General features: G+C 38.5%; 1 protein-coding gene across 6 annotated transcripts in view; it reads left to right on the forward strand.

The window, feature by feature from the left end:
- The first annotated feature begins 9,275 nt into the window (after window positions 1–9,275).
- Window positions 9,276–12,666, forward strand: part of EVI5 (ecotropic viral integration site 5) — a 223,019-nt gene continuing 219,628 nt past the window's right edge. For all 6 annotated transcript variants that reach the window (XM_070268726.1, XM_023641642.2, XM_070268727.1 and 3 more), the window contains exon 1: window positions 9,276–9,362. In XM_070268726.1, coding sequence (XP_070124827.1) covers window positions 9,312–9,362 — 51 coding nt within the window. In that variant the 5' untranslated portion in view covers window positions 9,276–9,311. The remainder of the gene's footprint in view (window positions 9,363–12,666) is intronic.

Genomic DNA, 12,666 nt, shown 5'->3' on the forward strand with positions numbered 1-12,666 from the left:
GGGCACCCAGGTATTAATGAAAACTTAGATAAACTAATTGCTGGATCTGGGCAATGAAGCAGTTCCTTAAGCAGGATTTGTTTAGATGTTACTCATACTAATGATTCAGATTTTAAAAATTCAACTTGTCAAATGACTCAAAAGTCACTCTACATTCTGCTTAAAATTACTGAAAAATCAAGGCATTACTATGCTTTGAAGACCATCTGAACAAAGGGAAACCTAACGTGCATATTACCAGTGTGGATTGTCTCAATGAGAAATATCTTTTTGTATTATAGACCTTAAATACCTAGCTCACTAAACACGGCCAATTAAACCCACTTTTTTTTTTTTTTTTTTTGAGGAGGTTTAGCCCTGAGCCAACTGCTGTCAATCCTCCTCTTTTTGCTGAGGAAGACTGGCCTTGAGCTAACATCCATGCCCATCTTCCTCTACTTTATATGTGAGATGCCTACCACAGCATGGCCTGACAAGCAGTGCCAAGACCACACCCAGGATCCGAACTGGCGAACCCCGGGCCACTGAAGTGGAACGTGCGCACTTCACCACTGCGCCACAGGGCCGGCCCCTAAACACACTTTTATCTAACTTAAATTTCTTGCACAGTGGGTAACCTTCTAACCTGTCGTCAGCATTTTCTCTCTCCATCTATGCTCCATACTTCCTTTAAGTTTCACTTTCCTGAAATTCCAGTTTTATCAGATCATAATTAATAATGAGCTTTCTCTGATTTAAATAAAAGTACATAAAATAGTAGTATCTATTTTTATTTTCTAATTAAAACTCAATGAAACTTTCTTCCCATATAAAAAGTGTTTCCAAAAATGGAGCTAGAAGATCGTTATAATGTCAGGGGCTATATGTTAGAAATTACGTAATTGTTTGGCCAAATTACTTCTGAAAAAGCTTGATCTGAGTAAGGAACTAATTATATTCCATCAGAGGTTCATATGTTTCCCAGATTTTACTCAAGGGTAGGGAAAAAGGGCCTGTGGACAGGACTAAGCAGTGAAAGCTGTCTTCCTTAGGGTACCCGGGAATTTACCAAGCCCAAAAGGAGGTGACAAGGAAGCAGAAATGCAGCAATGGGTAAAAACTGTTAATGAAAGCTTGGAGGACTGACTCAGGAGCCAAACTGAGGGGTCAGGATGAATTGGGTAGACAGTGAAGCTGATAACCATGGAATTGAAAGATTAGAATGAGGAGGCAAATATCGAGCAGATATTGGTAAAATTTTGTACTGGTAGAAATATGTTTCATTCTATTTTCCCTCAAGGAAACAAGCTGAGCAAGAATGCAGCTGTAAAATCATAGAAAAAAGGTTGTTCATTTGACCAAAGTCTGAGTTTTCATCTCATTTGTTTCTCTGCCTACTCTGTGTCTACATCCAGGTGGCTCAATGTGTCTGGGATAAAACCCACAACCATGCTGACTGCTCTCATTTTAAATCTGTGATCATGAACTTCAAGTAGGTCATTGATGATGCCTGGCAATCATACTATATTTCTCTAGTGAATTTATTTCTTCACTATCCTCGACAGCTATTTCATGCCTTCTCCTGGCTTCTTAAACTGCCAATATTTTCTCCACCCTCACTCTCAGATTATGATGTTTCTCCTAATTTCACTGAGAAATTACAGACACAATCAGAAAAGAATTTTCACAAAGTCCCAGCATAACTACCCATCTCTATGTTATTGTGTGCATATACCCCGCCTTCCCTCTTGTAACAGTGGATGAATTGTCCATGATTCCATCTGAGGCTAGCTCTTCCACTCCGATGCTGGATCTCATCCCTTCTCACCTTGTCTGCAACGTCACTCCAGCAATTCTCCCCACTTCTCTCCTGCGCCGTCAATTTCCCCTCTCTCGTACATCTTTCCCATCAGGATCCAAACATGATGTTATTTATCTTGCTTTAAAAACAAACAGAAACCACTTTCTTACAACTGCTCCTCCATGTTTCACCTTTTCTTTACAGCAAAAGCTTTTCAAAGATTTTTCTGTTTCTCTGATTCCATTTTCTTTCTTCTTATTTTTTCTTAGACCCACTCCAGTCAAGCTTTTGCCCACACTGTTTCATGGAAACAGCTCATGGTCACCAACAATTTCCATATTACTAAACCCAAAGGTCATTTCTCTTGTATTCTGACAGTATTCTTGAAATTCTTTTTTTCCTTGGTTTCCCAGATACTACACTCCCCTGGCTTCCCTTCCGCTTCACTGGCTGCTCTTTCTCAGTCTCTTTTGTTAGTTCCTCTTCCCCCATCACTAACTCCGCCACAGCTAAGACTCAGTCTTTGAGCCTCTCCTCTTTAACATCTATCCTCATTCCCTTAGTTCAATTTCATGGCTTTAAATGTATCTGTAAGTATGATCTCATTTTTATAAACAAATAGGCGTTCATATACTTAGAAATGAGACAGAAAGGAAATAGGCCAAAAAATCAATGGTGATTATCATTTGGTGATGAGATTACAAGTGATCTTAATCTCTGTGCTTTTCTGTAATCACATTTTATACAATTAATGTGTAACATTTCTGTAATCAGATAAAAAATAAAATAAAAAGAAGGATGTATGGCTGGAGGGATGCAGAGAGACTTAGCCAGTAAAGTTTAAACCACTCTTTTCCCACCCTAAGCACCAGAACACTTTGGAAATGATGAGAGGCAAGCAGACGTGAAGAAATTCTTTAGGAGTGGGAGAGAAGAGGTCTTGGTCAGCAAAAACTGTGCTAACTTGCTTGCATTGTCCAGGATGGGACCTATGCATATTTCTCAGGCTCTGAGTGACTGAGAGTTAGAGACATTCTCCTGGAGAAGAACAATGGGCAAGTCCAAACGCTGGAGGATCCCAGTCCTTGAGTCCTTATGCTCTGGGATTTTCTCTGAAGTAGAATGAAAAGTCACTGAGTATTTTTATTCCCTAAAATTGGAATTTTTATAGTTTTACTTCTTGTTTACTAAATCAGAGTTTTCTTTTCTTAATTTTTTTTTAGTATGTAATATTCTCTCAGAAAAAGCATATCTGTATGTAATGAAACAATGATAAAACAGAAGGCCTTGAACCCAGACCTTTACCTGGTCACTAAACATTATCAATGCTTTTGCATGTACCTGGACCACTCCCTTCCTGTCTTATTCCCCAGCCTCTCTCCCTAGAGGGAAAAACACTAACCTGAATGTTGTTACCATTTTCACATCTATTTAATAGTTTTGTTGGGTATGCATATTTTCTTAAACAATGTATTACTTAGTTCTTTTTAGAACTTCCTAAAAATAGTATCACATCTTATGACACTTTCTGAAAGTTGCTTCCGCAACTCAATATTATGTTTCTAGGGTTCATCCACGTTGTTGTGTGGAGCTGTAGTTCACTCATTTTCACCATTAGGTAATATCTCATTGAGTTAATATACCATATACATTCAACTGTCAACGGATATTTGGTTTGTTTTCAGTTTTTTCTATCACTAACAATACTCTATGAACTTTCTTGAACTTACCTCCTGATATACATGTGTAAGAGTTTTACTAGGCCAATAGCTTTCATGCTTTTTTTCACTGTAACCCAAGCAATAAGTACAATTTACTCTGCAATTCGTTACACCTATACGGTATAGACGGCTAGCTGCCCATACACTTCCATGGTGCGGAGTTATTGCAGGAAAACATAAGTTATTTAGAAGTTTATTTTCAAATATTGAGAACTCTGGGAATTAAACCTGACTTCCCTATCTTTTTATCTTTAAGATAGAAAGATAAATAGATAAAATTTTTCTTATTAACTTCTAACAATTGCATTTTGGTCAGAGAAAATAGTCCATAAAATATCAATTGTTTGAAACTTGTTGAGACATGCTTTGTGGTCTGAAAACCGGCCAATTTTTAGAAGTGTTTTATGCCAATTTTTATAAACCTTCCATGTGTGCTTGAGACGAATGAGTATTCTCAAATTATTGGATATAGGTTTCTATCTTTATGTAATGAATCAAGGTTGTTAATTACTTTGTTTAAATTTTCTCTTAATATTTACAGGTGAAATGATTTGCTGTCAGAATTTGCTTGAATATACTCCACTTCCTCTTACTCCTTCAGAAAAAAATTGGAGAGATATTTAAACAAGATTGCCAAAATGAGTGACGGTACTTAGAATTTGTTACATCATACCAGGATTACTCAAAGCATTATCTACCAACTAGCAACATCAATACTGCCTGGGAACCTGCTAGAAATATACCTACCACCCTTGACCTACTGAACCAGAAACTCTGGGGTAGGAGCAACCTGTATTTTAACAAAGTCTCCAGGTGATTCTGAACACAGTAAAATTTGAGACTTTTACCACAGTTATCTTTTAGTTGATATTTGCCTGATTTTTCTACTTTTTCTAGTTGAAATTTTATTGGGATAATTGTTCATTCAAATGCAGTTGTAAGAAATAATAAAGAGAAATCTCTCGTACACTTTGCCCAGTTCCTCCCAAAGATAGCATTTTGCAAAACTATAGTATATCACAGCCAGAATATTAACGTTGATGATGTCTTTTTTCTATTGTTTTACTTTAAACTTTTCCATATTCTTGTGTTTTAGATATATGTCTTGCAAATAGTTTATACTTGGATTTTATTACTATTTTTTTAATCCAATCTATTTTCTTAAATTTAGTAGTACTTCATGTATTTTTGCTTTTTGAGCTGAAGTTTCTCATGTATCAATAGTGGAAAATAAATGTTAAAAAGTCTAATGTGCAGCCGGCCCTTGGCCGAATTATTAAAGTTCCATGCACTCTGCTTCGGAGGCCAGGGTTCCCGGGTTTGGATTTGGGGCGTGGACCTGCTCCACTCATCAGCCATGCTGTGGAGGCATCCAACATACAAAATAGAGGAAGATTGGCACAGATGTTAGCTCAGGGATAGTCTTCCTCAAGCAAAAAAAAAAAAAAAAAGAGGACGATTGGCAATGGATGTTAGCTCAGGGTGAATCTTCCTTACCAAAAAAATTAAATTAAATTAAAAAGTCTAATGTAATGTAAACCTGGATTAATGTGTTGGGAAGACGTGGGGGATGCAGAGATTGTGGCACATGATAACATCTGGAAGATCTTGTGGAAAGGGCTTAGGGGGCAAAGTGAGGGGAGGTAGGTAACATTTATTGAGTGGAAAGTACTTCCCATATGTCACTAAATTATTGTAGTAATGACAGAGGAAGATCCTATAATCTCTGTTTTATGAATAATCTAATTTTTTTTTTTTTTAAAGATTGGCACCTGAGCTAACATCTGTTGCCAATCTTTTTTTTCCTTCTTCTCCCCGAAGCCCCCTAGTACATAGTTGTATATTCTAGTTGTGAGTGCCTCTGGTTGTGCTACGTGGGACGCTGCCTCAGCATGGCCTGATGAGCAGTGCCATGTCCGTGCCCAGGATCCAAACCAGAGAAACCCCGGGCCACCAAAGTGGAGCGTGGGAACTTAACCATTCGGCCACTGAGCTTGCCCTAATCCAATCTGTTTTTAACAGGCTAGTTCGACCTATTTACATTTATTAAATTACTAACATTTCTTCTTCTTCTTTTTTTTTTTGCTTTGTTTTGAGGAAGACTAGCCCTGAGCTAACTGTTGCCAATCCTCCTCTTTTTGCTGAGGAAGACTGGCCCTGAGGTAACATCTGTGCCCATCTTCCTCTACTTTATACGTGAGACACCTACCACAGCATGGCGTGTCAAGTGGTGCCATGTTCACACCCAGGATCCAAACCAGAGAACCCCGGGTCACCGAAGCAAACATGTGAACTTAACCGCTGCACCACTGGGCCAGCCCCTACCATTTCATCTTGTTTCCACTTTCTATTTTTTCTTTTTTCTGTTTTCCTATGCTTTTTTTCCTTATTGTCTTTTGTTTTTACATTGCTTTTAAAAAATTGTTGTTATCTCGTATGTTGTCATATTCCATTTTTTCCCCTTTACTAGCTTGGAAACTGCATCTTCTATTTCCGTTCTTTTAGTGGTGACCCTTGAAGCATCCTTTTTTTTTTTTTGAGGAAGATTAGCCCTGAGCTAACTGCTGCCAATCTTATTCTTTTTGCTGAGGAAGACTGGCCCTGAGCTAACATACATGCCTGTCTTCCTCTATTTTATACATGGGACGCCTACCACAGCATGGCTTTTGCCAAGCGGTGCCATGTCAGCACCTGGGATACAAACCCGCAAACCCCAGGCCACCGAGAAGTGGAACTGCCAACTTAACCACTGTGCCCCCAGGCCAGCCCCTTGAAGCATTCTTAACAATGTCCAGGGGCTGGTCTGGTGGCATAGTGGTTAAGCTTACGCGCTCCCTTTCAGTGGCCTGGGGTTCATGTGTTCGGATCTCTGGCATGGACCTAGCACCACTCATCAAGCCACACTGTGGTGGCATCCCACAGAAAACAGAGAAAGATTGGCACAGATGTTAGCTCAGCAACAATCTTCCTCAAGCAAAAAGAGGAAGATTGGTAACACATATTAGCTCAGGGGCAATCTTCCTCACAAAAAAATAAACATATAAAAGTAAAAAAATCCAAAGTTAATATATTTCCTCCCAAACAACGTAAGGATCTTTGAACTCTTTAACTCCGGTCATTGCCTTCCCAAACTAAATGCTATTATTTTCAGTTTAATCCTTTTCTTAATCCTCCAAATTAGCCATATTTATTGTTATACAGATGTTTGTTTAGACTTAACTGCATGCTTACCTATATCTTTGCTCATCACGCTTTGTTCATCTCCCATCTTCCAGCTAGGATTATTTTTCTTCTCTCTTTTCCTCCTCCGGTCTGAGACCAGCAGCATTAGCATTACCTGGGCAATTATGAGAAATGCAGACTCTTAGGGTCCCTCTCTAGATCCACTGAATCAGTATGTGCATTTTAATAAAACTCCTGCGTGATGTGTATACAATTAAAGTCTGAGATGCACTGCCCCAAAGCATTCCCTTTAGAAATGCCTTCAGAACAGGTCTCTCGTGATAAAGACTCTCAGTTCTTATTTATCTCAAAAGATCTTCATTTCACCGTTCTCGAATGGGTGCATAATTCTACATTAACTATTATTTCGTCTGAGCATTTTTAACAACCTTATTTCACTCTCTTGTAACTTACTTTTTTGCTCTTAAACCTGCTGTCCATCTAATTGCCATTCATTTCTCTCTAGCTGCTGTTGAGATATTTTCTTTGATACTCTTCTGTTTTAGTACAATGTATTCAGCTTTGGATAGATTAGGAGTTTTTCTTGTCGAGTGGATTTGGGAAGATCTAAGATAAAAATCTAGAAGAGATAGTTACATTATAGTTATAATAAATGTAATTATGTTGAGTATAATATGTTATATTAAGAATTTTATACTTACACTTACATACACTTATTTTATACTTAATTACACTTATGTATACTTAATTATTGAGAAAACTTTCTGGATCATACTTAAAGGGAAGTTAAGCCCCTTCAAAGGCTGATATGATGGAGATAATATAATTCTACTTTATAGTTTCAGGTTCACATCAAGAGATGAAAATCTTAAATGCTGAAATGAGTGCATGTTAGTATCCAGGACTAGTAAACTGCATATTGTCCCAGAACTTACACTGAATTACAAACAAAGATAAAATATTCTTTTCCACCCTCCCCCCCATTAATACAGAATTGATAATGTCAGGTGGGGAAGCCACTATCAGGGCTTTCCGTGCAACAACAAACAAGAAAGGTAAATTTACAAATTGAATAGATTTTTAGTTCTAATAAATTTTGTATTGGTTTAATTTAAATGAAGTAATTAAATCTTTTATAGCTTTTATTTGTGAATACAGTAATTATTGTTATTATTATTTTGTATGTGTTTAATCTCTCATTTTCAACATATGCTCTAGGAAATCAGATCTTGCCTAGCATGAAACAGGTGTGGAATAAATATTTGTTGAATGAATGAGTGAACATAATGAAGCCATCCTCAACAATTCTCCGAGAATTATATGTCACTATCTAAAACATGCAATGAGTCGGTGTGGAGCAGAGCCACGGTCTCAACCTGCCATGGAAAGAAGTGTAAGTGAAAAATAAATCTTTGTTGGTGTAAGCTGCCAAGATTTTGGGGCTTTTGTTACGGCAGCATAAACTAGCAAAAGCCCAATGATACAGCATATACAATGATATGCACATACAGAAGATAGCCCAAGAGGTGAGATTCCAAAGAAAGTGAGCTCAATAAACGTCAACTAAATACGCCTACATACTCTTCATTCCCTAACAGAAAGAATGGAATTCTTGTTCACTAAGATCTGCCTCAAATGCCACTTACTTTGTGAAAACTTCTCTGACTACCCCAGTATTAGCCAGGACTCTTGGTTACACATGACAGAAGCCTGACTAGTTAGTTATTGTCCTTCTTCTTAGGAAAGTGCCTCACAAGATTGTATGCCCTTACTATGTTTGTGAATGAATGAATGAGTAAATAAATCAAGCATTCTTAGTTATTTGCTTGGAGTTCACTTGTAAATGAAGATAACAATAGGGTTATAGCAGAGATTAAGTGAGATGACAGATGAAAAGTACTTCCATGGCCCAGCTCACAGTAGGTACTCTAAAAAATAAGCTGTCATTGTTAGAGAGGCAATCATTTAAAACTAACATATTATATCAGGTATCTTTCAAGAGAACAGAGGAAGTGGATTTTTCTCTATTTAGATATCTCTCACAAGGTGTGTCACTTTCTTCTGTATTTCATAGTAAACTCTCAATTAATAGCACACAGTTAATAGTAACACAAATGCGATATCCATTAACAGAACACAATAGCCTGCAGTATTCCAAAACTTCAGCTAAAGAGTAAAAAAGTAAACAAAAAGTTAAGTCCTACCAAATTAATAATTTTGTCTAGTGTCAAATTCCAAGAGGTGAAACGACCTAATTTATAGAAGCTTTTAGCCAATGCCTTAAACACAATAACAGTTAATATCCAGGTGTTGTTCTGAGACAAATCGAGTCATTGAAGGAAGGCAGAAAAAAGGAAGAAAGAAAGGGAGGGAGGGAGGGAGGGAGAAAGGAAGAAAAGGTGCAAGAAAAACTAAAACAATTAGCATTCATGAGACCAAAAAGCTTATTACTGCATTCCTAGTCCTCCACATTCCCACCTTCCCCTAAAGGTACCAACTAACGAATGTATAGGATGGAACTGAAAGGGTGTTTAATGGGTGGATCCCAGTGGCAATGTCCTTGTAAACACTCCCTATGAGTCAGCTATAAATTCGATTCAAATCCCCAGACTCCCTGTCTGCTTATCATGGTTACCACCAAAATGACTGCTGCCTTTAGAAACCCTAATGGGAAACAGGTAAATGTCTAAAACAACGTTGGATTTTTTATTAAAACTTACAGAAACGTAATTGCTGCAACAGGAAATATTTTGTTATTGAGTTGGGATCCTTTGCTTAATCTTCAAAATAGAAACAGCTTGTTAACATTTCTTCAGTTTTATTTTAAGAATGTTATCTCATTGTATTGTGGCCATTCAAGTGATGAACAAGATTTTATGAAGCGTTATGTTTAATTCCACACCCATAAGAAGTCGGTATTTTAGTAATTTTAGTAATGGGCTTTTTGTAATTCAACACTGTTTCTCTCCTTGCTGTAATTGGCTGCTGGTTATCTTTTTTGAATGTACATTCTCAGAGGAGACCTGGTGTGTCTGAAAGGGCTTCAATTTTCTCATGTGGAGAAAAGATTAGCTGAGGAAAATGACTGGTTATCACAGTACTATTCGTTCACTAATTCTATTTGGTGCCAATGTTGATGGTGGCGTGGCCTCTCAGTGATGATTTCAGCAGGGGTTGCTTCCCCGAGATGTTTAGGAGTGCAGTTCCTAATGAAAGCTAAATTAACTTTACTGTAAAGCAACACCTTCCCAACATCGTTTCCTCATCTTTTTTTGATGGAGGTGGGGGCGGAATGCTAATTAACACTAGCTAAAGTTTGTACTTGACTTTACTGTTATTAGACCGTTTTCACACGAAACAACACATCTCTCAACACATCTATCATTGGCGACTCTTATCCTTATTTGCATGATGAAGAAACTGAAGATTGCAAAGATAAAGGCCAGACAATTAGCAGGTGGTAGAGCCAGGACTTTTCTAATTCAGGGTCTCTTTTTAATCTATCTTTTTATTTTTGCACGTTGGTGCTTTGTGCCTTTGGATAAAAGCAATTGCAGTAGCTCCCGTTTGTTGAATGCTTATTATGTGCCTTACATATATTATTTAATTTGTCACTTCGATGCTTAGGTAGATATTATTATTATCTCCAGTTTATGGATGAGAAGATTGGGGCTTAAAGAGGGTAAGCATACTATTGGCAAGCACACATAATTTAGTCATTTGCATTAATATAGAGGTTACTAGTTCCCAGATAACTGGAAAGTTTAAGTGGAACTACTACTCTAGTTGTACCAAATTTTATCTTGCTTTAAAACAGATATTTTAAGAAGTTAAGAAAAGAATGGACTTCTCTTGGTGGGTGTGGTGGAAATCGCCACCCTAGTGATGTCCCATTTTGGTGGTGCAGTTTCAAAAGCCGTTGTTGGATTGATGGTGTGAATGTCCAATATCGCATATGGAAATGATGTCCAAACTCTGGAGTCAGAAAGCTGGTTCTTTACCACGACCATGGCAGATCTAGTGTCTACCTGTGCACAAGTGCCAAGAGATGGCAATAAAATTGCATGCCTCAGGGCCAGCCTGGTGGTACAGTGGTTAAGTTCACACATTCTGCTTTGGTGGCCCTGGGTTCACCGGTTCAGATCCTGGGCACGGACCTATGCACTGCTTGTCAAGCCGTGCTACGGCAGGCGTCCCACATATAAAGTGGAGGAAGATGGGCACAGATGTTAGCTCAGGGCCAGTCTTCCTCAGCAAAAAGAGGAGGATTGGTGGTAGATGTTAACTCAGGGCTACTCTTCCCCCACCCCAAAAAAATTGTGTCCCTCGTAACAATGTTATTTCCTAAGATAGTGTGTCTTGCAAACAATGAAATGTGGTGGAGGTGAAGTGGTGAGGTTAAAGCCATTCTTATAACCTCAATAAATGGAGAGGCCACAGCTTTGGTGCTTGAGCACCTTTTGGATTCGTGTTGTGGAAAGGAAATGAGCCTCGTGAAATAGGCTTTCACTGTTTCATTGTGAGAGTAGGGTGTTGTTCACCAGTGGGTTTGGCTCCACTGGTGAGTTCTTCTTCTGTACCCTGGTAGTTTTGCCTCTCAGGGAATGCCTCCTTAGCTTTTCGTTTCTATGAGCAATGAGGCTCACATGGTTGATTTATAAAACACCCCTGGCAGTTGAGAGCATAGTGTTCTGAGTTTAACCCTCGCGAGGTTTAGAGGGTATAAAACTCAGATCTTCCTTTTGTTCCTCTCCCAGACAGTGACAAAATCAATGCTAAGGGTCTGCAGCATTAGAACACAGAACACTTTGAATTGCTAATGAATTTACCTCAAATTAAATTGTCTCTAAGGAGGGTGTCACTGCCCACTGCGCCCACGCTTCCTTTGTCTTCCACTCTAGTTTGAGGTTCCCGAGTGTGAGCAGCAGAGTGGTGAGAGCTGGAGCGGAGGTGGTGTTGGTGTGAAATTCACACAGTGGAATTTCACTGACGCAAGTGCCCGAGCACTTGTGAGAGGTTACAATTAGCTACTTCTCTGGTTAGATTTAGCTATTTCAGTGAAAAGTTAAAGTGTAAGCTCTTTCATCAAATAAACTGATGTGTTCAGGGTGAATGAAGGAAAGGGGTAAGGCCGGGATAGTGCTGGAGGGTCAGAGTTGATGGTACAAGCCTCTCTCCGCAGGCCCGTGATCTCCTTTGAGATAATACATCTCAGGCACTTAGCACAGCAGTGTTATTTCGATTATAACATATAAAATGATATATTTAAATATGAAATACATATATGTGTAAATATATATTTATATATATAACTTGTACTGATAAAATCACTCTTTATCACTCATTCAAAACACATTGCACAGCTACTATGCAAAGTGCTGGGGCTACTGAGAAGCCTAAGACAAAATCTGATTTCAGTCATTGTGAAGCTCTTGGTCTAGTGGCTAAGCAATATGCATAAGCCAAAAAATTACGATTTTAGAAAAGTGCCATAGACTCTAGTGTTTAACCGCTTCTGGCATTGGACTGACTGGGTTCAAAGCCTTGCTCCACTATTTTCCAACTGTATGAACATGGGCACGTTACTTGGTATCTACTAAGTCTCAGTTTTCTCATACCCAAGGGGGTTATAATAATAATACCTACTTCATGAGGATGGTATGAGGATTACAAGAAATAACGTATGGACAGCTCTTAGCCAATACCTGTGCACAGCCAGTGCTCAACCATGTGTCAGCTTATTTTAAAAATAATAACCGTGTGTTACTATTTTAAAACATTTCAGGGGCTGGACCTGTGGCATAATGGTTAAGTTCAGGGTGCTCCACTTTGGCAGCCTGGGTTTGTGGGTTTGGATCCTGGGCGCAGACCTACACCACTCATCAGCCGTGCTGTGGTGATGACACACATATAGAGTGGAGGAAGATTGGCACAGATGTTAGCTCAGGGCTAATCTTCCTCAGAAAAAAAATAATTATAATA

The sequence above is a fragment of the Equus caballus genome, chromosome 5 (genome assembly GCF_041296265.1).
Source record: "Equus caballus isolate H_3958 breed thoroughbred chromosome 5, TB-T2T, whole genome shotgun sequence".
NCBI classification, from domain to species: domain Eukaryota; kingdom Metazoa; phylum Chordata; class Mammalia; order Perissodactyla; family Equidae; genus Equus; species Equus caballus.